This window comes from Calliphora vicina, chromosome 4 (assembly GCF_958450345.1).
Source record: "Calliphora vicina chromosome 4, idCalVici1.1, whole genome shotgun sequence".
NCBI lineage: Eukaryota > Metazoa > Arthropoda > Insecta > Diptera > Calliphoridae > Calliphora > Calliphora vicina.
The window spans coordinates 39315129-39341240 of record NC_088783.1 but is presented as its reverse complement, the minus strand read 5'-3'; the positions used below and the strand labels follow the sequence as shown (position 1 = coordinate 39341240).

The window sequence follows — 26112 nt, the reverse complement described above, 5'->3', positions numbered from 1 at the left end:
ACAATTCCGATTTAACAGATCAGAAGATAATACCAGGGGGTTACTGTGTAACTTAATCCGAAAATAAAAATGTTCGAAACTGTGCTAAATACATTCACCCTTATCGTGGTTGGCGTAAACGTCATATGCCTATGACAATTTCGTACTAGATTAAAGAAACAGTTTGCATTTTAACTTTAATCTAGTACGAAATTGTCGTATGACAATTATGACGTTTACGTCAACCACGATAAGGGTGATTGTAATTCGAAAAGATTTCCTTTTGAATCGAATTAGGGAGTAACACCCCAGGCTAGTATGAGTCTGAAATGGTGAACAATATTTCGGTGAGCCATAAGAACAAACAAGTATTCAAAATTATTTCAAAAATTTTATTTCAAAATAAACTCAATATAAAAAAATAAAACAAATTTATAAAAAAAAACCTTAAACTCAACTTAAGGACACGAACCCTTGTCAGGAGAAGGCGAATCAGGGAAATAGTGGCCTTTTTCATTATTAAATTGTGTAGCACCATAATAATCTAAATAAAATAAAAAAAAATTTTAATAAATAAAAATCATTTTTTTATAAATAAACAGACGCACTCTTTGTCATCAGCGGAATGTAAAGAAGATTTTTGTTCATTAGTAATTGTGGAGGAATGGGTGGTGGCGGTAATACAGCCAGACTCACATTTTGATTTGGAAGATTTAACCATAGATTCAGCGACAGCAGCATTGTTACCATCATTAGTATGAGGTGTGTAAGAGGAAGAATCGTGATTAGATTTACAAGAACCGGCTGGAGGAGTTAATTCATGCAAGTCCTGGCGTTCATTAGGCTTCTGTAGAGAGTCAGTAGAGTTTTTAGAGTCTTTGTTACACTCACAACGAGGACATTTAAAATGTTGTAGACTTTCATTGCCTTCTGATTTTGCTGCCGGCTCATATAGATTTGAATCATTAGTTTTGGGGTTTTCGTTAGGTTTCCGTTTGGACTTTTTAAAGCGACTGTATAAGTAAATGGCTGCAAATGAAGCATATGTCGCTTTTGCCACCTGTTTTTTTATGATAAAGAAGGATTTTATTAATTTTAAACAGTCTTTTAAGATTTGAGAGGGAAAACTTACATTAGCTCTTCCTTTAATCGTGGTACTATTAAAATGATCCGTAAATTTTGACATTTTTTAAATGAATATAAAAAATTTAAATTTTCGAAAAAAAAGAAAATTAGAAAGTTAAACAAAACAGTTTAAACACAGTGGGCCCGATCGCAAAAGCTATGACAATGAGCAATAAAACAAAATTTTGATATTTTTGTATGGCTAACTAAATTTGCTAACTAGCCGGAAAATGGCAGAATTAGCTTAGTTAAAGAGTTGTCCTAGTTAGGACGTTGTCCTGTCCAAGTTAAAAAAAGCTTGTGTTCGATTTGTGAATTTGTGGGAAGCGGTTTGAAAAGGGTAAAAATAGTTAATAAGAAAAAAAAAAAAAAAAAGAACAGAATACATGTAAATCAATGTACATATTTTGAGTTTTTATATAAGTAATCGAATTTTGGTCGGAAAAATGAGTGATCACAGATCGAACTCCTTTTCTTGATTAAACGCTTATTGTCCAAGTTATTAACGAACTTAGATATTTTGAGTTTTTATATAAAAAATCGATTTTAGGTCAGAAATATGAGTGATCACAGATCGAGCTCTTTTTCTTGATTAAACGCTTATTTGCCAGGTTATTATCGATTTAAGCTATTGTGAGTTTTTATATAAGTAATCGAATTTTGCTCTGAAATATGATTGATCACAGACCGAGTTTTTATATAAAAATCGATTTTTGTTAAGAAATATAAGTGATCAGAGATCGAACTCCTTTTCTTGATTAAACGCTTATTGGCCAAGTTATTAGCGAAATTAGATATTTTAAATTTTTATATAAAAAAATCGAATTTTGGTCAGAAATATGAGTGATCAGAGATCGAGCTCTTTTTCTTGATTAAACGCTTATTGGCCAAGTTATTAGCGAATTTAGATATTTTGAGTTTTTATATAAAAAATCGATTATTGTTTAGAAATATGAGTGATCACAGATCGAGCTCCTTTTCTTGATTAAACGCTTATTGGCCAAGTTAATAGCGAATTTAGACATTTTGAGTTTTTATATAAAAAATCGATTTTTCGTCTGAAATATGAGTGATCACAGATCGAGCTCCTTTTCTTGATTAAACGCTTATTTGCCAGGTTATTATCGATTTAAGCTATTGTGAGTTTTTATATAAGTAATCGAATTTTGCTCTGAAATATGATTGATCACAGACCGATGTATTTTGCAAATGTATTTAATAAGTGAGCGTATTAGTGGACGGGGACAATTTTTATTTATGTAAAAACTTTTGCGGACGATACCAAGGTGTATTAGTAAGGTGAATTTACGAACACAGCTGATTATTATTTGTCTTTTTATGTTCTGTTTGCGATTGTATTTTTTGTTGTCATTAAAAAAAATATTTTTAATAGAAAATATTAAAAAATTTAGGAATTTGTGTTTCATGTGTTTATATATTTTATGGCAAATATTTCAAATTTCGTTTTTAATATTTTTTAATTTATTATAATTATTACAGCCATTTCTGGCTATAACGATCCTGAATATATATATTTTGTGGGTTCGCCACTCAAGGTGAAGGGTATAAAAAACCATTTGTATTACACATTTGAAAATCTAATACAAATTATGTTTAGACGATGCAATATACATACTTTTTTCACAAATATTAATACTCAGTACAATTGCGTTTTTAAATACCTTAAAAAAAAAAAAATGTTTTACTACATGTTTAATTGAAATAAAAGAATATCTTTAATTAAATTAAAAAAAGAAATACTTAATACAAATTTACAGTCATATTAAGGTTGGATTATTTTACGATGAAAATAGATTATCATAAAGAAAATAAATCAAAATCATGTAAATAAATCAAAGTAAGATGTAAATATTAAAAAATATTTTTGTTTACCAATTTTTTATTAAATTTAGGATACAAACGTTTTATAAAAATGCAAAATTCGTCCTAGGTATGATTAATATTAACACCATGTCAGGTTATATGCTAACTTATAGTTATACTGTCTGATAAAATAATGTTTGTATGAAAACTGTCAGTATAACTTTAGGTTAAAACTTAATATACATTGTGGGGTTAGATACTGCAATGGAATATGCTCTGCTGAAACAACACATTTTGGAATAAGCTTCCAATTTCCCTAGTTCCAATCCAGATACATCCAGATGGCATTTTAAAAATGTCGATCTGTTAGTTAATATATCAAGAATAAACGAAAATCCTATAAATTAAAAGCATATACGCATTTTCACGGTCCATAATGCCACATTCGTATGAATTTGTGGTAAAACAAGTAAGAGAGCTATATTCGGATGTGCCGAATCTTATATACCCTTCATCAAATTATGTATATTTTAAAATAATTTTTTTTTAGCTAAACAAAATTTTAATTTTTTTATACCCTTCATCAAATTATGTATATTTTAAAATAATTTTTTTTTAGCTAAACAAAATTTTAATTTTTTTTCGAAATAGTTTTTTTAATTTTTAAATTGTTTTTCAAAATTTTATTTTAATTTAAAAAATTTTTTTATAATTTATTTGGTGAAAATAAAATTCTGCTTAAAAAATATTTTTCCCGATTTTGACCCATTGTATATCAGACTTACTATGGCGTTATATACGTCGTTACAAAGTTCTTTGAAATATCTATCATTAGATATCCATATTGTGTATATTAATGACTTAGTAATCCATATATAGGTCAAAAATCGAGGTAGACCAGTTTTTTTCCTTATATCGCAGCCATTTCTGGGTCGATTTTCTCGATTATAAGCAACCGAACCGGGTGCCACTTGCCACTCATGGTGAAGGATATAAAAAAATTTTATTATTTGAAAATCGAATACAAATTATGTTTAGACGATGCAATTGCATTATTTTTTTGACAAATATTTATACTCAGTATTGCCGTTTTTAAATATGTACGTTAATTAGAATTCTTATTTAAAATGTTTAATTAAAACTAACAAAGACCAAAATGTTAATCCTTTTAATTTTATTTACATACTAATTTTATTAACATTCCTTTATATCACTAAACTTCACTCTCTACTGTTACAACACTTAACAGTTGCTGCTAAATAAACATTTTATTAGTCTCGTTTTAAATTCGCTCATTGTAAGTTGCTTTTCAAGTCGTTGCTCGTACAAAAAAGTGAAAATATTACAATTTTATTAGAATAAAAATAAATATGAAAAGAAATTCTATTAGAATCATAGAAAATATAAATAAAGTGTTTGTTTTATTAAATTAAAAAGTAATTGTTAAAATGTAAACAATTTATTGCATTCAACTCAAGGTTATTTGTGTGTTTAGCGAAGCCCTAGGGCTCCACTAAGTTTCTCTGCCGGCCGGCAATGTATTTTGTTTTTGTGCGTGAACAACTACGAAGCAAAGAAATAAAAAATCTGTTCGTCGGGGCGCGAAAAGTTGATACAACAACAAAGCGCGAGTGTGAATAAGAGTGTGTGTGTTGTTGTGGATAAATGAAGTAAAGTGGAAAAGGAAATAGGAAATTTTGTATTTAGTGTTGTAAATTGAAAAAAGTACATAAAGGTGAAATATGAAAAAGTATATGTGTTAGGTACTGCTGTTAAATGTTTTACTAAATGTTTAATTGAAATAACAGTTGCATTAAAATTTAATTAAATTAAAGAAAGAAATACTTAATACAAATTTATAATCATATTACGGTTTGATTATTTTACGATGAATAGATTATCATAAAGAAAATAAATAAAAATCAGCAAAAATAAGAAAATGTACTCAGAGGTAAGATTTAAATATTAAAAAATATTTTTGTTTACCAATTTGATATTTTTTAGTTTTATATAATGTTTTAATTAAATTTAGGATACAAACGTTTTTATAAAAATGCAAAACTCGTCGTAGGTTATTGCTAACTTATAGTTATACTGTCTGTTAATAAATTTGTTTGTATGAAAACTGTCAGTATAACTTTAGGTTAAAACTTAACTATACATTGTGAAGTTAGTGATAAAAATTAAATGTTTTTATATTTTTTTTTTCAAAAGTAGAGTTATAACTCTAATATTTTAATTTCCTACACGAAAAAACTTTGACATTTGACAATAAATTTAAAAGGTATCTTATTTTATACAAAATATGTCAGGATTTTAAAAAATCTTGTTATCTTGTGAAAATGTCCGAATGGAGTTGTGCGAATAAAGTCGATTTTTATGCACGCAAGACCCAATGGTGTATGTTAACACACAAAGGCAAGACAGATCATATTATTTGATCTGTTTTTACGGTTGGTGTAAATATCAAAGAATCAGAAGATCGTGATGTTCTAGACAAGAATATTCAGTGCGATGTCCGCTGGACAAAACACATTTTCCACGATTTATTACGTGGGTAGGGTCATCCCCTGAGTCCTAATATATCAAGAATAAACGAAAATCCTATAAATTAAAAGCATATACGCATTTTCACGGTCCATAACGCGACATTCGTATGAATTTGTAGTAAAACAAGTAAGAGAACTATATTCGGCTGTGTCGAATCTTATATACCCTTCACCAAATTATATTTTAAAATAAAAATTTTAAATATTTTTAGAAAAAACAAAATAAATTTTATTTAATTTTTGAAAAAAAAAATATATTTTTGGGGAAAATAAAATTCTGGTTAAAAAATATTTTTCCCGATTTTGATCGACTTACTATGACGTTATATACGTCGTTGCAAAGTTCCTTGAAATATCTATCATTAGATATCCATATTGTGTATATAAATGATTTAGTAATCCATATATATGTAGGTCAAAAATCGAGTTAGACCTGGTTTTTTCTTATATCACATTATAATTAGTAAGCGAACCGGGTCTATAGCGGATATATTGATGTATGAATTATGTACGCAAGTTATTTAGGGGCTACGGAAAGTTGATTTCAACAGACGGACATGGCTATAACGACCCTAAATATATATTTTGTGGGGTCGCAAATGAAAAATGTATAAATTACAAACGGAATGACAAACTTATATACCCATGGTGAAGGGTATAAAAAATAATTTGTATTACATATTTGAAAATCTAATAAAAATTATCTATAGACGATGCAATTGCATTATGATACATACTTTTTTGACAAATATTTATACTTAGTCTTGCCGTTTTTAATTATGTACCTTAATTAAAATTCTTATTTAAAAAGTTTAATTAAAACTAACAAAGATCACAAAATGTTAATCCTTTTAGTTTCATTTACATTTATTTATGTACATAATGCAAATCCGTTATTAACATTTCTTTATATCACAAAACTTCACTCTCTACTGTTATAACACTTAACATTAGCTGTTACATAAACTTTTGATTAGTCTCGTTTTAAATTCGCTCGCTGTAAGTTGCTTTTCAAGTCTTTGCTCGTACAAAAAAGTGAAAATATTACAATTTCATTAGAATAATAATAAATATGAAAAGAGATCCTATTAGAATCATAGAAAATATAAATAAATTGTTTGTTTTATTAAATTAAAAAGTAATTGTTAAAATGTAAACAATTTATTGCATTAAACTCAAGGTTATTTGTGTGTTTAGCGAAGCCCTAGGGCTCCACTAAGTTTCTCTGCCGGCCGGCAATGTATTTTGTTTTTGTGCGTGAACAACTACGAAGCAGAGAAATAAAAAAAAATAATTGTCGTGGCGCGAAAAATTGCAACAACAACAAAGCGCTAGTGTGGATATGTGTATGTGTGTTGTTGTGGATAAATGAAGTAAAGTGGAAAAGGAAATAGGAAATTTTGTATTTAGTGTTGTAAATTGAAAAAAGTACGTACAATAAAGGGGAAATATGAAAAAGTATTCGTAGTAGTAGGTAGTGTGGTGAAATGTTTAATAAAAATAACAGTTGCATTAAAGGAAAATTAAATACTTAATACAAATTTACCACCATAGTGTGATTATTTTACACTGAATAGAATATTATAATGAAAATATGTAAATCAAAATCAGAAAAAATAAGAAAATATACTTAGAGGTAAGATTTAAATATTAAAATAATATTTTTTATTTTTTAAATATTAAAATAAATTTTTTGTCATTCTATGATGAATTTTGTAAATGAAAATATGTGTTTTTAAATGTTATCTACTCCCATTAACAACATGTATGGTTATATGCTAATGTATGAAAACTGTCAGTAGGTACAACTTTAGGTTAACACATAACTATACATTGTGATAATGGGGGTTAGTGATAACAATTTTATTTATATGTATTTATATTTACCATGAGTGGCAAGGGTATATGTATATAAGTTTGTCATTCCGTTTGTAATTTCAACATTTTTCATTTGCGATCCCACAAAGTATATACATATGTATACTGGATCGTTATAGATAGCGAAGTCGATATAGCCATGTCCGTCTGTATGTTGAAATCAACTTTCCGTAGCCCCCAAATAACTTACATACATGCTACATGATTCATATACCAATATATCCGGAATACTTTCGGCTCGGTTGCTATTTAAAATCGGCAAACAAATGGCTGAGATGTGTGTAAGGAAAAAACTGGGACAACCTCGAATTTTGATTTATATCTGGATATGTAATGATAGATATTTCAAAGTCTATTGCAACGATGTATATAAGATTATAGTAATTTGGACATAGAATGGGTCAAAACGGGGAAAAATATTTTTAACCCGAATTTTTTTTTACCAAAAAAATTTTGTTTTCATAAATTTTTTTTCAATAATAATATTAAAAATTTTTTTGTTAAAAAATTAAAAAAAAAAATTTGGAAAAAATTAAAAAAAAAAAATTTTAATTTTGATTTTTTTTTTAATTTTCAAAAACAATTTTGAAATTTTTTTTTTTAAATTTTGTATTTTAAAATATAATTTGGTGAAGGGTACATAAGATTCGGTACAGCCGAATATAGCTCTTCTCGGCTGTTTTATCAAAATATTTCTTATACTTTATTCTTTTTTTCCTCCTTCTTTAGACACCCTTCTAAATAAGCAAATTAAAATAATAAAAACATTTTTTTTTTAAATATAAACTTACGATAGCGAACGTGACACACTGTGAAAATCAAAATAACATGTTTTTGTGATTATAAATCCACTTAATTTTGATTTAAATTAAAATATTCAGCCACTTGATTACAATGTTCGAGTAGTACTGATAGCAAAAGATGATTTCGAACAAAAAAAAATTAGAAAGTGGAACTCTCTAGGAAAATGCTCATATATAAATAAATTCACTTTGAAAGATTTTGAATAGCATAACATTTTTCATCCGCTGCGAATTAAAACAGCAAAGAAATTCTTAAGAAAAACTAACTTAAATAGAATACTAAATTAAATAAATTTCATCAAACAAGTATTTTTCCGTTCCATTTATTTTATATTAAAAGCAATAAAAAATTATACATTATTTAAAATATGCAGGGATTCTCAGCTGGAGGCGAGCTAGTGCAAGCCTTAACATTGGCAGGGAATTCAGTGAAATGTTTTTGCAAAGTATCAACGGCATTCAAAACGCATTCGCTGGTATCACCGGGAACTTTCTTGATTTGAATCATCAACTTGATGGCACGTTTAATTTGTCTGTTCAAACGCAAAAGTTTGCTCAACATGTTGACAGCACACTTGTGACCAACTTTCACACTGGACACAACACCTCTGGCAAATATGTCTGCATGATCGTTAGCACAGACACCCTCGTTAATACCGGCAATTGCTCTGCATGTTTCAATAATATCCTTAACGGCATCCACTAAAGTTTGTACTTTTTGCGAGAGTTCACCACCACAAGCAGTAATATCGGCAAGGAAATTATGGGCAGCAACTTGGACTCTGTAAACTTCATTGACCACACATGCAATACCCTGAAAGGTTTTCAAAACTTTCTTTACCACAAAGTAAAAGCCCGAGAAGATGGTTTGTGGTTCAATTTCCATAATTTCTCCAGCTAACTCCTGGTTAATATATTCATATTGCTGAAGGTCTTCAGAGTCGAACATAAAATTGTCTGTGGCCTTGGCCTAAAAATTTAGAAAATTATAAGGATATATTTTAATTATCAAACAAATTCTCAACTTACGCTAGCAGCCACTAGGCACAAACTGGCCACAAAAGCTAATACCACGAATTTCATTTTGAAATTAAATCACTAGCACACACAATTGACTAATGACTTTTAGTTGAAATAATTTCAATTTATATACTCCCTGTTTAGTTAATTTTTACTCAAAACTGATTACGAATATCAAGAATGCATATCTCTTAAACTTAAAAATAGTGCAGCACATCAACCTAGTTTTTCAATACATTAGAGTTTTCATAACTTGCTCCAGATTTTCTGACAGGAAGTATAATGCTTTTAAAACTATTAGCTCTTGATAAAAAATCAAATCAAATTTATTTTTAATCAAGATACAGATTAAAGACACTTTAATTATAACTCATTTTTCTAGTTTTTAATACTTGACCATAGATATAAAAATAAAGTGTTTGTAAATTTCCTGTCTATTAAGACTATTTTCAACAATTTTATTAAAATTTCTAGTTCGCTTGTACCTACATATTTGTATTAGATTAAAATGGTGGGAATTTTTTCAAGAGTCCGTGTCGTAGAAATGTCTAGTAATATCGCAATATAATATGGAAGCTAATATTGGTCGTTCACCGATTAGTGAAACAATAGTACTTAGCATTTCAAATAAATTGTATTCTCTATCGCACAGTGGTTTAGAAAATGTTTATTTTGAAAATAATTCGTGAACAATTGGAGATATCTTAATAAAATTTCACATAGTATTTTCGTGTTGATTTGTACAATATTTATTGGGCGGTCCCCCAATTTTGAGGAAAAATTTCAGATTTATCAAAAAATGTCTAAAAAGGTAAAGCCACGATTACAAAATACACTAAAAGTTAATAAGATATCATATGGTAAATAACGACAGAGCTGTCTCTTTCATGAAAAAACTAAATATAAGTTCCAAATTTTATTACGATATTAATCCGTTCGAATTTTAAAAATCATGAAATTTCAGTTTTTTTTGATAAGATAAATTTTTGTTCTTTAAAATGTTAATACACAAGTCAAGAATACCAAATACTTATACATAGTTATTTAATGGAAATAACCACTTAAAAACGGTGGTTATTTCCATTAAATAAACTGGATGCTTTTGATTGCAAATAAAAGCAGTTTAGTAGTTTAAAATTGTAACAACTCTTTATTTATTCGAATGTACAACAACAGTTTAAACTAGAGTATCCAAACCGAAAACCGGTCAATCGGGTTTTTCATCTTTGTAAACTCGGTTTTCTTTAACTTTTCGGTTTTTTGAGAAACCGGTTTTTGTAAGATGGTTAACCGGTTTTAATGAAAAATATTTTTTAAAGCTCATTTAAACATATTTTTAAAAAGCTTTGATATCATTTTTAAAAATATTGTTTTATTTTATAGAAAAATGTAGCATAAAAATTGCGAATAAAAAAGTTAAATTTCCTACGATTTATTACACAATTCCTAACATATTTCTTATTAGCGTCCAAGTAAAAATAAATCTAAGGTTAACCGGTTTTTTTGAAGACAAAAACCCAAACCGGTTATTCGGTTGTTTTAAAAGACAAAAATAAAAACCGGTTTTTTCAAAAACACACTTTTTCGGTTAAACCGGAAACCGGTTTTTTAAATTTGCAGGTTTTTTTGGACACTCTAGTTTAAACAGTCACTCTATTTTAATGCACACATTTATATGAACAATTACGGACTGATCACACAAAAGTTGGTAGATTGATTTAGGTTTCATCACGATCTTATATATAAATAGGACACACGTTTTTTTGTGGTACCCTTTAAATATGTTATTGTCCACCAATATTGATGAAAGTTGGTTAAAAAGATTTTTTTCTCTAGATGTGCACAATATAAAAAAAAATTTAAAAATTATTTTCATAAAAGTGATAAAAAACGATCATGAAAATCATTATAGTTCGACTCAAATCTTTTTTTTTCAGAACCGAATCTATTATTTGGCCCAATCTCCAACAAACTGAAACTTTTAAATTGTAATCGAATCGAGCTCGCCATCTTCTTTGATGGTGGGTATAAAACTCACATAACAAAAGTCTCAAAGCAATGCCTTTTACGAGTCCAAAAATAATCGATTTTAAATATGAAAATTGAGAAAATATTGAATTTTTGTATTTTTTTTTTCGCCGACAAACCACTATTAATACTTGCTTTCTAGAAAAATATGTTTTACATTTTATTAACCCATTTTATGTCGAAATGTTGGATTTGGCCTATCCGAAATCATATATAAGATATATGACCGATTTCTTTAACATGTTTCTGTTAGTTAAACAAGTAAAAGTGTTATATTCGACTGTGCCGAATCTTATATATTCAATATTACTTACACCGATTTATTTTACATTTTGTATATAAACATTTATTTTAGTCAGATTTTGCTTATTTTCAATATTAAATTTTGTATGGATACCACATTTATATTTCAGACAGCCATATTTGGGGAATAAATTTGTATGGATGCTATTAGAAATCACAGACCGATTTACTATTATTCTTTTATAATAGAAATAGTGTTTGTAAAATTGTAATCTATTATCTGAAAAAAATTTAAAATATCAATATGCTAATATTTCTTGCAGATTGCTTCACATTTTGATACATTACTCTGGTTTTATATGACCGATTTCTATATCAAACATTTCTGATCAACAAAGAATATTTGAGGAGAATTTCATCGCCCTAGGTCCTTCCGTGTATGCTCTAATGTGTCGTTAATAGACAGACGGACTGACGGACGGATATAGCTAGTTCGTCTTAAAATTTTATATGGATATTAGGACATTCAAATTATTCGATTTTTATCTTGTTCGAATAAAACGAATAATTCGAATAAGAGATTTTAACTTGTTCGAATAATACGATCAGACGTTGAAAATTATTCGAATAATTAAAATTTTTTTTTAAAAAGTTAAGAATGAAGTTTTGATGTAGGTTTTTTATTATTATTACGTTTTAACCTTTTCAAAACGTTGGTTTATTTCCTTTAAATAAACCGGATACTTTTGATTGCAAATAAAAGCCGTTTAGTAGTTTGAAAATTGTAACAACTCTTTATTTATTTAAAATGTACAACAACCACAAAATTAAATAGTCACTCAATGTTTTTTATACACGTTTATAAATTCGCAGAAATACAGACACACTTTATATTGTACACGAATTCACTTTAAAATACAGCACACTTTAAGGCACTCAGTTGATGTTTATTCAAATAGCGTCTCTGATAAACTAACGACTGCAAACTCTGCCACTATTTATAACACTGCCATCTGCACTCTAGATTGCTCTTTAACTGTCAAAGCTCGTATATTCTAGAGCTTTCTAATACATACGCCATCTGTGGTGTACTTTCTACAATGTTCTTTAACTGAATATTCGAATTCGAATATACGGTCGCAGCAAACAGCGTTGCCATACTTAGGATCAATGGTCAACTGAAAGCTTTTATTCAATGTTAAAAATGCCCACAGATATGTTACAGTTTGCTATTACAGCACTGATATTTGAAAGCATTATGCTACTTTTAAATCAGCCGTTAAAATCGTTATATTTGAATTGAAGTACAATTTCGTAACAATATTTTATTGTTGAAGAAAAACAATAAATACGTTAAAGTTCACAACTCAAGTATTGATAATGTAAAAAAATATTCGAAAACAGAGTCCATCATTGAATTTTCATCAGAAATATTCTGATCAGATTCCCTCCTGAACAATCTACAAAACAATTGACTTGCAAGCTCTTTAGTTTCCGTTTTAAAGCTCTGCTTTAAAAAATTTGAGCTAGTTGGACATGATCCACGTAATAGTGATATAATTGAAATAAAAAAAGTTTTCTGCATATAAAAATTTATTTATTTAAAAACAATTTAATCGTAATAAGAATTGACCGTCACAATAGAAACAGGGAGTCCGTCCTCAATGAAAAATTTACTGGTATGAAGGCAAGTTGGAGCAAGCCTTAATGTTGGCAGGGAATTCAGTGAAATATTTCTCCAAAGTATCAACGGCGTCCAAAACGCATCTGCTGGTATCACCGGGAACATTCTTAATTTGAATAATCAATTTGATGGCACGTTTAATTTGTCTGCTCAAGCGCAAAAGTTTGCTCAACATGTTGGCTGCACACTTGTGGCCAGATTTAATACTGGACACAACACCCTTAAGAAGTCTGTCATTATGATCGTTAGCACAAACAGCTTCATTTATGCCACCAATAGCCTTGCTGGTTTCAATAATGTCCTTAACGGCATCAATTAAAGTTTGTACTTTCTGAGAGACTTCACCACCACAAGCAGCAATATCGGTTAAGAATCTGTGGCCAGCAACTTGGATCTTTAGAACTTCATCGACGGCACAACTGACACCTTTAAGAGTTTTCAATACTTTCTTCAACACAAAGAAAATGCCAGTAAAGACACCTTGAGGCTCAATTTCCATAATTTCTTCAGCCAATTCCTGGGCAATGTATTCATATTGCTGGATGTCTTCATAATCGACCATTAACTCACCAGTGGCTTTGGCCTAAAACATTAGAGAGTTTCTTTTTAGCTTAGATTGTATTTTTTTATAGAAGGTTTTAACTTACGGTAACAGCCACTAGGCACAAACTGGCAATGAAAGCAAACACAGCGAATTTCATTTTGGTAACAAATCTCTTGAATTAACAATTGACTATTGATTTTTAATTGAAATTATTTCGTCTTATATACCTTTTGTTGAGTTAGCATTTTCTATTTCATTTAGTATCTTCTACTTAAGGTTGATTAGCACTAACTTTTCAATCAAAATAGATCTGTTTTGGTTATAAAAAGAAATTTGTTTACTATATATTTATGTACATATCTACAAGTAGGTATTATGTATTGTGCAGCAAACTAATCTTCTATCTAGATTCGATTCGATTTTTAAACAAAAGCTATTTGTTGACAGGAGGTATGAATAATCAAAATCACTGCTTATTTAACTATCAACTCTTCAGATTGCCTGGATTTCCTACTTCATGTCTTGCTTGCATTAAATTTATTTCTAATCAAGATTTAGATTAACGCCACTTAAATTATAAAAACAATTTTAATATTCCAGCAATAATATCAGAAATAAAGTGTGTTAATTTGTAGACAGCAAATTATAACTATTTTTAAGAATATAAACAAAAATTATCGAAAATTTTAGTTCGCTTGTGTTGTTATTAAGTGTGAGATAAAAATAATTTGAACTATTGTAAGAGTCATAGTCGAAGAACTATACTTTTCTGTATTTCTCTGAAAGTCAAAGTCTTTTCGGAAGGTGTTGCCAGAATTCTTCTTGAATTTTGAAAAATTGACTTTACCGCAATAATCATGCCTCGGACATCAATTGCTTCTGATTCTTTAATATTTACATTAGCATAAAAACAGATCTTTCTTGCCTTTGTGTGTTAACATACAACTTTGAGTCTTGCGTGCATTAAAATTGATTCTATTCTCACAACCCCATTCGGAGATTATCACATGATCATGGTTCATTGCCACAATCTCCGACAGAAGATTTAGAGTTACCTCTAAAATATCGTGTCCGTTATTGTAAAAACATTTAAAAATTATGAAAATAAACATTTTGAATTTTCATAATTGAGTTTATTGAAATCTCTTTTCTGGCCCATTTAGTGCCTCACTATTTTGTTGGATATTCCTTTGTTTTATATTACTGCTTCACAGCGACGATGTATTGAACGAATTAAAGACTCAATCGTCTCCTTTATAACCGCATATGATAAAGTTTCTTTTGTGGTATAAAAAGATTTTAAGGCGATCTACACGCAGAGAAAAAATATAGTTGGGCATGGTTACTGTAACCATTTCAAAATTGTTACAAGTTTTTTAACTATATTATAGTCACAGTAACCATTTACATGATTGTGGTAACCATAATATGGTTAATTTATGATTCACATGATTCTATCAACCATATATATGGCTACAGTAAACAAATATATGTTTGTGACAACCATTCATATGATGAAGGACTTATCATATTATGTTGCTGTCGGCTTAAGGCTTATCATAATCTGAGAACAACATATTATGATAAAATTATTCATCATAAATATGGTTGCCACAAACATATATTTGTTTACTGTAACCATATATATGGTTGATACAATCATGTGAATCATAAATTAACCATATTATGGTTACCACAATCATGTAAATAGTTACTGTGACTATAATATAGTTAAAAATCTTGTAACACTATTTAAATGGTTACAGTAACCATGCCCAATTATATTTTTTCTCTGCGTGTAGCTATGTCAGTCTGTCTGTTGAAAGCACGATAGGGCCAAAACGAAATACTCTCTGTTGACAAGGTTTGTTTGGTATTGAAAATGGGCAATATCGGTCCATGATTTCACCTAGCCCCCATAGAAATGTCTCCCCGGAATACTGTTTGAGCAGTCATAAATATGTTTATTATGAGACAAGTCTAATACAATTTTGCACAAATTAGTTCTAAGTACTCTGAAATTATACTGTATTGCGAAAATCGGACAACATTTGTCCCTAGTTCCCATACAAGGTCTCCCTAAGAAAATGACTTGAATATTCATAATTGTAACATAATAATTAATATAGCGATGAAATTGAACATGAACCTAAATCTTTCTACCATCTTTTCTGAAGATCGGTTCATAATTAGTGTAAACAACAAAGTTTTTTTACTTACTTGAAAAAGTCGAATTTTGTGCCAACAAAGCATCATATGCGGGAAGTTTTGCTTTATTTCTTTAATTTGAAATAAAATGCTTTGTTCGGTTCAGAAGTGGTGATTTTGACACGGAAAACAACGATCGCCCAGAACATCCGAAAAAGTTTGAAGCCCAAGAATTCTAAGCATTAGATAATCCATGAAGATTGTTGTCAAACTCAACAAGAGCTTGAAAAATCATGGTAATTTGGGAATTGAAACCGAAAGACCTTGAAAGACGATTTTGCATGACCGAAATGATGTCTGAACTCTATAAAATAAAATAATTTTTGCACAGAATCATTACTTGCGATGACAAATGGATCCATTACGATAACCCGAAGAGTAAGAGATCGTATGTGAAGCTTAGTCAACCAGCCGAATCGACACCAAAGCCAAATATCCATGACGCTAAGGTAATGCTTTATATTTCGTACTTTATATATCTATTATGAGCTGCTGAAATCTGACCAAGCCATCGCAGGGAATCTGTACCGAACACAACTCATTCGTTTGAAGCGAGTAATGTAAATGAAGTGGTTGGGAAGTTTTCTCTCACCGCTTTATAGTCCAGAATTTTTCCCGTCCGACTACTATTTTTTTTATCGAAGCAGAACGTTCTCTCCGGGATACATTTCAATTTGGAACATAGTATCAGATATTGGCTTGATTCATTCTTGGCCTTCATATTCATAACATATTTCCGATTTTTGGACTAATCCGCAACCGAATATTCTGTCAGAATATTGAATATTTATCACTGATAATATTTTGCTTCAATCCATTACTAAAATAGGGTTTCTCACAAGCTTTTGCCCCCTGAATCATTTCATTTAAGTGATATTCATATTCTTATATATAAAACAACCATTCACGTATGGAAGCTGATAATAATATTAGATGTGAATTATCCGAAATTTCTCCTAACATTATAATGTCGCAATCATTAATATTATTTATGATGTTTTTATTAGATTTTATAACTTTACTATTTCAAGTTGAAATTGAGAAAATCCAAATTTATATAGAAAAAAACAAATAAGTTTGTTTTTCTAATTTAGACAAAAATCAAAAAAAAAATATTACATAAAACATAAATCACTATAAAGTTTATAGTATAAACATATGAATGTACTACCTACCTACCAACATACATAATGACAGTTTACGCTGATGGAATTTCAATTACAGTAATTTAGAAAAATTCAATTACATTAATTGCATACATACTTTTTTTTCTTACTACTGCTAAGTTTTTGTGTTGTTGTTGGCTTCCAGCGGAAACAATGTTAAAAGAAACAAAATAAACAAACCAACAAAAATGTTAACAAACAGACAGAAATTCGTCATAACAACAACATTATTTAACAGAGTTAAACCCCCCTTTGGGCAAATGTTATTAACAGCGTACAAAGCAAAATGAAAACACAAAAGACGATAACTATAGTAAAGCAAGCAAACGCTGTACAACAACAACATCAACAAAAACATAAATAATAAATAAATTATTGCTAACATAAACACATGTTTAACACAAATAAACAGACGAAAACAAAACTTGACGATTAAAGTTTGTGGGAAACTAAAGGAGAATAAACAGAATTGGCAGAACGCAAACAAAAACAAAAGCACTAACAAAAACTTGTGTATGTTAAATTAGCAGCAGAGTGCAGAGTAATTGCAAAAAAGTAATGAGAGTGAATGAATAGGGATGGGAAATGAAAATTATATCGAGTGTTTATGGGGAATTGTAAAATAAAAGGTACTTTTTCTAACTACCTAATTATGACATATTTAATTAAGTTTTAAATTAAATATCGTTTAATAAACATTTGGGGAGAATACATCTTCATTAAAATAATGATATTTATTACAGTAATTTAGTGGATTCACAAGGTATCATGTTTTATATTGTCATAATGTTCTAATATTTTATAACTCGGCGGCTAGTTGATTATGACAGCACAATAAACATTTATCGGTTTTTTAGTTGTACAAAAATTAAGACATTACTGCACGAAAAATTCGTTTACATGAAATATTTTTCGTGCTTTATATTCTGAAAAAAAAATTAATGTAAACGATTCTTAGTACAGTGCAAGCGCGGTATTCGCCACTACAAATTATCACGACGGATTAATTTTTAAAATTACATGCTCTAAAATCGCGACAGTTTACGTAAAATGGGTTCTATTTTCGCGACTACAATGTTTATAATCTAAAAACGGAAATCTCCGTCTTTTGGTATATTAACTTTTTGGATGAATTTTATCTTCAATTTTGTCGGCTTACTGCATTATAAAGCAAGAAAATTCATTAAAAAAAAGTTCGTACATACAATAGAAAGTGGACTTGGTAAACGTTGCACCTTAAAGAAAGCTGAATACCCAAGAATGTGGTTTGTAAAACAAAGGTAAACTAATTTTCCACTATCAGCAGCGATTTCGCGATCAAAACCCATTCATTTGAATTCCAAAAATTTATCAACCAATTCAGGTTGCAATGCCAGTGAAGGGTTGAAGAAATTAAGGCGCCGACATGGAATTAGATTTTTAAAAAGTATGGGCGATAAATTGTCTTCGATCTTATTGATACATTTGTGAAAGAGTTTAAGGATTACGATAATGAGCATTAATACGGAACATCTTTTAACGAATGCTGACATAAACAACATGTTTCAAAAAGAATTTCATGTGGAAAGTAATGAGGAGAAAATGGAATTATCAGATACGGAATCGGAGGATTTATACGATAGTGCTCATAAAGAAAACAAAATTAAAGTATACATATGCGGCTTTGGAAAATGATAAGCTGACACTCAAATAAGCACTTAGCTGTTATTTTAAAAAATAATTTGCCAAAAAAGCAACTCAAAATCTCCAATTTCTTTAAAAATGTTTAAAATGTAAGTATATCAATTCTAATTTTAAAAATTAAGTAAAATTTTTCAATAAAATTTTGGGTTTTGTTTTTTAATTAGTCACGAAAAACGAGCTCGCATTGTATAAAAAATAGTTTTAGTATATGTATATTTATTTTGGTTGCAAAATTTCGAAATTTAACTTGATTAATGGATATGTGAAGTTGCTTTAAAAACTGTATTTTTGACTTTAGGTCATAATGGGTTAATGAAGACCAAGTAAAATAGTTATGGGCCAATATAATACAGAAATTGATCTTAACAAAAACATTTTTATGTATTTTCTATTAGTAATTATTGTTAGTGTAGAGGTGTAACTATGATCTCTTAGCAAATTTTCAGCCGATATAAAAGGGTTATTATTGCCTATAAACAATTTGAAAATAAATATTAGAAAATTTGCTACGAAATGTTTGTTCACCACACTAACATATAATAGGTACAACTGTTAAAATTTTTATTTATAATTCCATTTGGCCCCATTATCACAATATTTGGTTATAATTAATTTTAAAAATAAATAATAAAATAATTTTTGTATGAAAACTGTCAGTATAACTTTATGTTAAAACATATAATGAAATGGGAGTTAGTGTTTTAAGAATCCAAAACAATTTGGATACTTTTTGGAATTTTCGTTTTAAAAAAAAATTTGAAAATGTGAAATTTGGGATTTGAGATATGGGATATCGATGCTAGTTTGACTCAAAATTATCCGACTTTACTTTTTGATCTTGGAAACATTAAACTCTGCACAAATTATTTTCTGATATATTTCACTTAATAATTTTAAAAGTGTCGGTATTGAGATGTGTGATTTTGAACTGTTGATATAATAAAATCTTATTTTTATTACTTTAGTTTAAAATATCAGGGCCCATCGAAAGATAATTCCGATATCGCAATTGTAATAAAATAATAAGAAAATTATAATGAATTTGGTCGATATTGAATGCTGTAATTCGGCCTCAGTACTATAGAAGTTTGCAATTAGTACCAAATAGGTCTAGGGTATTTTTCACAATTCCATTGTACCAGAATGAGTTCATTTGTAACCAACCTTTCAACCCTGCTACAAAAAAATTAGTAATAAAAGAGAGTAAGCTAGGGAAAATGAGATTGAATGATAGAATGAGCAGAAATAAAAAAATTTTTGCAGAGAAGAGAGAGCGACTGTAAGAAAGAGCTCTCTTTGAATAAAAGACGTGCAGAAGAGTATATTTTAAAATGCAATAAATGTGTAAATAAAACAACAACAATAGCAACTACAATACGAAAAAAGAAGCAACTTAAACAGAGGACGATACAACAACAAGAACAACAACGAAACATAATAAATGTTTTCAGCTGAAAGTGAACAAACCAAACCGCCTTTAGTACCAGTTTTGACTCCCAATTCATGTAAATTGGAATCCAGTATTGTGCCGAAAATCTTATAGATACCTTGTGTTCCCGGTTGGAATTTTCGCTAAATAATAATAATTATACAACAACAAAAACAACAACAGCAGCAATAATACTCACACTAAATAAAAAAAAGAAAAATAAGAAATATACAATTTCAGTCAGTTTTTAGTTTAGTGTATTCTGTGCTACTCAAACGCGTTTGTGTAACAAGCAAGAAAACAAAAAAAATAATATTGGAAAAAATGGAAAATTATACAAAAATAAATCATTGAAAAATAATGAATTTTATAAAGTGAAAAAATTTACCCCCACTAAATAAATGAATAATGTGCTAATACTCTTAAAATAAATACCTACATTAAATGAAAAGTTTTCAAAAGTGTCTAATAAATTAAACAGAAAAAAAAGTATGAGAAAATCTCTAAAATAATTTCGCAAGTTGTACTACCTATCTATACCTACATGCAAAAAAATATAAAAAATAAAATGTATTGTATTTCTTTTTGTTTAAAACGCGCCCAGTTTTTAATGAGTTTCTACGATGTCTATACAAAATTGTGAAAAAAATAAAATAAAATTTTTACTTTATTTTACATACATTTTTAATTACATTTTCATCGCTACTCAGTGTATGGCTTTTTTGTGCTGTTTTTTTTCTTTAAATATTTTTTCATTGTCGATATTTTGTGTATGTGTATCTATGAATTTTTTTTTCTTCATTTCTGTAGTACAATTTATTTCTTTTCGGAATCTGTAAAGTATCTATACAGATATTTGTGTAAAAACTGCTCAAAAACTCTAGTTTCTTCTAACACTCTCTCGGACTCTCTGTTTGTGTCGCTCTCCCTCTGCACAATAAAATATCTCTCTCTCTTGGTAAATAATGGTTTATTAAAGGGGCAGGGGAACAACGTAACGACATTGAAATCATAAATTTTTGTTGTCTTAATTTTGCATACAGTTTTTTTTTTGTGTTTTTTGTGCAAATTGAAAAAATAAATTTAATAATTCATTTTACCATAAAAAAGTAATAATCGTTATTATATTAAATAAATGCTAATGAAAGTGTTTAAACTAAATATAAATAATTTAATAGTTTATTAAATAAATTTAAACGTGCAGTTAAAGTGAATTAACATAAAAAGTTTCAGAATTTTTATTTAAAAAAAAAAATAAAATGTGTTAAAGTTCATATTTTAATAAAATATTGTATTAAAATGGTTTTCAATTCTTAACGTTTAAAAGAAATCTTTTAAAATAACATTTAGTGCTGACATTTTAGCCTTTTGCCGTTTTTTTCTGTATATCTATCTACATGTTTACTAGAAATGGTATGAGGAATGGAATAGTTTTTTTGTAATGAACCTGGACAGTTAAATAATAAAATACTTAATACTGAAATTAAAAATTTCTTTAAGCTAACAGTACACAGCTTAGAAATCAAATGTGCTAAGTTCCTTTTTAAACATTTTGCTGCAAATGTAAAAAAACTTTCTGAAATAGCTATGTATGTACCTACATATTGACGGCGCGCCACGGCGTTTATCCAAAATGGTTTATCTGCAGATTTTGTAAAAATGAGTTTTTGATGCTATTCCCTGTGATGCACTTTTGCTATGGTATGAATTTCTGATCAAAATGTTGATTTGTTTGCGACTTATTCATATTTTTTGTTTGGTTTACCTATATAAACACTTTCTTTTTGAAGGCAAAATGATGAATATTAATACGCAGATTTGAAAAATGTTTTCAAAATGTTTCTATCTTCACATAGTTTAACGGAAAAAATGTTCGATAATTGGGTAATAAACTTCCAACATTAGCCAAAAATATTATAAGTTAACATAGTGAGCATTAGCGTGTCCAAAAAAAAAAAATGATGTTGGGGCTCAAGCATAATTTGAAAGCTTATAGGGTAAAAAGTATTTTTGAGATTTTTTTTAGATTTTTCGGAAGAGGTTTGTTGTCTCTAAATTATAAAGAATTAATTGATCTTTCAAACTGCATAAAAATTTTAAAAGTTATAAAGCCTTATTTACAAAATTTATGGAAAAATTTCGAAAAATTGTAATGTAGGGCACCTCAATGAGCCAATTCATTACAAAAACTAAAAATGTTTGCACACAAAAAAAAGCACGGATATTTTTCTTTTAAACTGTGTCCTCAAAAGTAATGAAAATCGTGGGTCTTGACAAAGTTATGAATAAAACTCAAAAAAGGCCAACAAAAACTCAATTTGAGCGACCTCTAAACCACTTCCGAAAAATCTCAAAAATACTCTACCCTATAAGCTTTCAAATTATGCTTGAGCACCCATGAAAATAAGAAAAAACTTTTTTTGGGACACACTAGTTTGCATATAGTATGTAAATACATATGGCAACATTTTTGTCCTCAAATTTCATCTTAAGACACACTGCCTAAAGGGTGATTTGCCTATAGGTTTTTATTCCTATGGTTGCGGCTACCATTTTCTCGCATATGCCTTGTCTAATTACTCAATAGAAAATAAAAAAATATTGGGCAAAAATGTCTCTCACTCAAATGGAATGTGACAGTGCACATGCAAAAATTTAAAAAAAGTTGAAGGACCAACCCCTATATTCCTTATGATTATATCAATATAACGAAAAAAAAAAACGTCAACGATGAAAATATTATACACTTTTTCAGTATTCGTCCTGGATGATCTAAGAATGGCCCCAACTGTTTCAAAACTAAAATCATTTTTATATTTACCGAATGGTAGTGTAAAATACAAAGTCAGTTTTAATGATGATTACAAAGATCTTCCAGTACGAATGCAAAAAATACCCAGGATATATAGATCCACAATCACTTCACCAAGAATATCTGCCAATATCCACCAGTAAATGGAAACATCTACAGGAATTGAAATCTGTGATACCTAATGAATATCATTCTGTCTATGAAAATAAATGCAATTTATTTAATACATATTAATAAAAATCCTAACACTAACCATACATATAATTATTTGGACCTGAATTAAGTTCTTCTTCTATTTTTCTTAATCCTAAAATTATTTAAAAGTGAAAAACAACAGTATTTAAACTTAACATTTTTTTCAAACAAAATGGTTTTTCTACTCATTTTAATATTAACATCGAAAATTTTGTAAGACAAAATGGTTTATCTATCTTTAAAATGCGAATAACGGGTTTTATTTTATAATTTATATTTTAGGGAATTAGTAGAAGCCTATCAATCATATTGTGGAAGATCGATTTGTTAAATACTCACTATTTAGGGAATGAAACAGTTTTTGGCTTCTGCTGAAAAATCAGGTGTTTGCCGTCGATATGTAGCTTTTTTAAAATATTTTTTAAATTTATTAGTTGGAATTTGGAACCTAATGTAGGACCCTTTGGACTATCCCCTCTTCATTTTTTTTTTTTTTTAATTTTTTAATTCGAATTTCAAAATTATTTTAGAAAGCTAACTAATACAATCCCGTTTAAGAACCTTTGCACTATCCAGCAGTTAAGCAACTGTCTGATCACTTGGCTGACTCCAATTTATATATTTTGGGTAATTTGAATGCAGAGAAAAGTCAATTGGTTACTTTAAACATCCCAGGTAATCTGTCCTGAAGTCAATTGTCACTTAAGTCTCTAAGTAATCTAGAGTTTAGTCACTTTAAGTAGGCAACCTGTCTACTTAAGTAATCTAGAGTTTAAAGGCTTATTTTGCACTGCACTTTTTTTGTGAGTAATTCGAACAAACTTTCTTTCTTTTTTGCTTAAGTATACTGATATCCAGCTGCATGGAATATTGCGTGAAGTCAATTGATACTTTAGTGTCTATAAGTAACCTATAGAGTAGTCACTTTCAACATTTATTTTGTACTGCACTTTTATCCACCAGAAGTAATCTATTGAAGAGTTGTCGGAGGAAGGTTTATTTACAAGCAATCGGTTATTGCACTGTCTATGAGATTTGTTTTTGACTGGCTATTTGATCTCAATTAGCACCTGAACACGTTAAAATAACTACACTCAGGGAAATGCTGCTACTTAATAAGTAAGAGAGCTATATTCGGCTGTGCCGAATCTTATATACCCTTCGCCAAATTATACTTCAAAGTACAAATTTTAAATATTTTCAGGTAAACAAAATTTTTTTTCCAAAGTTGTTTTTTTTTAATTTTTTGGAAAAAAAATTTTTTCGAATAGCTTTTTTAAATTTTTTTTTTAAATTTAAAAAAAAACAAGTAAGAGAGCTATATTCGGCTGTGCCGAATCTTATATACCCTTCACCAAATTATACTTAAAAATATTTTTTTTTTAAATACATTTTAATGTTTTAAAATTTTTTTTTTTCAAATTGTTTTTTAATTTTTTTTAAAAAAAGTTTTTTCAACATTTTTTTTTTAAATTTCTTTAATTAATTTTTTTGGAAAAAGAATTTATGACAAAAAAAAAAATTTTTATGAAAAAAAAAATCGGGTTCCGATTTTGACCCATGTATGTCCAACTTACTATGGTCTTATATACGTCGTTGCAAAGGTCTTTCAAATATCTATCATTAGATATCCATATTGTCTATATTAATAACTTAGTAATCCAGATATAGGCCAAAAATAGGTCAAAAATCGAGGTTCTCCTAGTTTTTTCCTTATATCTCAGCCATTTGTGGACCGATTTTCTCGATTTTAAATAGCGACCGAGCCGGAAGAATTTCGGAGATGAGATATTGATGTATGAATCGTGTATGTAAGTTAATTGGGGGCTTCGGAAAGTTGATTTCAACACACAGACAGACAGACGGACATGGCTATATCGATTCCGCTATTTATAACGATACAGAATATATGTATATACTTTATGGGGTCGCAAATGAAAAATGTGGAAATTACAAACGGAATGACAAACTTATATATACCCTTGCCACTCATGGTGAAGGGTATAAAAATTAGTTTTTAAAAATCGAGGTTGTCCTTTTTTTCTCATATCTCAGCCATTTGTGGATCGATTTTGCTGATTTGAAATAGGAAACTTCTCGAAAGCATGTTGACAGAATTATTGAAGATTGGGATCCCGAAGATATCTGGGGTCTTCAGAAAATTGATTTCAATAGACAGACCGACATGGCTTAATCGACTCCGCTATCTATAAGGATCCAGAATATATATACTTTATAGGGTCGGAAAATTATATTGTGGAAATTACAAACGGAATGATAAACTTATATATAGCCTTCTCACGAAGGTGAAGGGTATAAAAATAAGAACTCGTCATATTAATTCAATAATGTTCATTATAATAGAAAAATTTCTTATATTGAAATACGATAAATCAATAATTTTCAACTTTACATTAATATTGTTCTGTATTGAAATAGAAAATGTCAACATTACTAGACTTTCTTTATTGTTTTAAGTTGTTTTTCTCTGGGTGTAGTTACATAGCTGATCAAGCAACCAGTTAGGTTGCGAGTATGTAACTGACTCTATATAACCGGTAATGCGTTGCCTATTTTGGACCAGCTATCAGACAGTCTCATTTTAATTCAAAAGGCTCAATTGAACCCCTTCTTAGGACATACACATGTTAAAATCTAGGTTAGGCAGCCATACTACAATTAGATCACTTGGCTCCATTCCAGAAGTAAACAGCAAGTTTCTTATTCGACACTTGGTGTTTCCACATTGAACAATAAAATTGAATGACTGGATTCGTCTCTGCATTGATAACTCTTCTAAACACGAGGGGAAGGGGATTCCAAGAATACGTTTCTTCATGTTGGCTCTGGCCTGTCTGATTAGTTCAGAAGTTAGGTAGCCTAAAGTACGATTTTATGCCATAGTTCTAGCTAGATAAATAATATTTTATCGAAATTTAACT

The 26112-nt window shown here is 29.0% G+C and overlaps 3 protein-coding genes across 3 annotated transcripts; all 3 read right to left on the bottom strand.

Annotated features, from left to right (window-relative positions):
• Positions 1–363: 363 nt before the first annotated feature.
• LOC135959267 (uncharacterized) lies at positions 364–1251 on the bottom strand. Its single transcript, XM_065510385.1, has 3 exons — positions 1112–1251; positions 588–1039; positions 364–523 (listed from the first exon to the last, which is right to left on the bottom strand). The coding sequence occupies exons 1-3, from the start codon at positions 1163–1165 to the stop codon at positions 499–501; spliced, it is 531 nt and encodes a 176-aa protein (XP_065366457.1). The 5' UTR covers positions 1166–1251; the 3' UTR covers positions 364–498.
• A 7221-nt stretch (positions 1252–8472) lies between these two features.
• LOC135958359 (uncharacterized) lies at positions 8473–9241 on the bottom strand. The gene is made up of 2 exons (XM_065509264.1): positions 9188–9241; positions 8473–9128 (listed from the first exon to the last, which is right to left on the bottom strand). Exons 1-2 carry the CDS (start codon positions 9239–9241, stop codon positions 8520–8522), a joined length of 663 nt encoding a protein of 220 aa, XP_065365336.1. The 3' UTR covers positions 8473–8519.
• A 3783-nt stretch (positions 9242–13024) lies between these two features.
• LOC135957949 (uncharacterized) lies at positions 13025–13939 on the bottom strand. Its single transcript, XM_065508800.1, has 2 exons — positions 13781–13939; positions 13025–13716 (listed from the first exon to the last, which is right to left on the bottom strand). The coding sequence occupies exons 1-2, from the start codon at positions 13832–13834 to the stop codon at positions 13123–13125; spliced, it is 648 nt and encodes a 215-aa protein (XP_065364872.1). The 5' UTR covers positions 13835–13939; the 3' UTR covers positions 13025–13122.
• Positions 13940–26112: the final 12173 nt, after the last annotated feature.

Coding starts and splice junctions, on each gene's coding strand:
- LOC135959267 (XM_065510385.1), bottom strand. CDS start 1,165: ATGTCAAAATTTACGGATCATTTTAATAGTACCACGATTAAAGGAAGA. Junction 1,040..1,111: donor CGATTAAAGGAAGAGCTAAT/GTAAGTTTTCCC, acceptor ATAAAAAAACAG/GTGGCAAAAGCGACATATGC. Junction 524..587: donor CATTCCGCTGATGACAAAGA/GTGCGTCTGTTT, acceptor TATTTTATTTAG/ATTATTATGGTGCTACACAA.
- LOC135957949 (XM_065508800.1), bottom strand. CDS start 13,834: ATGAAATTCGCTGTGTTTGCTTTCATTGCCAGTTTGTGCCTAGTGGCT. Junction 13,717..13,780: donor TGTGCCTAGTGGCTGTTACC/GTAAGTTAAAAC, acceptor CTAATGTTTTAG/GCCAAAGCCACTGGTGAGTT.
- LOC135958359 (XM_065509264.1), bottom strand. CDS start 9,241: ATGAAATTCGTGGTATTAGCTTTTGTGGCCAGTTTGTGCCTAGTGGCT. Junction 9,129..9,187: donor TGTGCCTAGTGGCTGCTAGC/GTAAGTTGAGAA, acceptor CTAAATTTTTAG/GCCAAGGCCACAGACAATTT.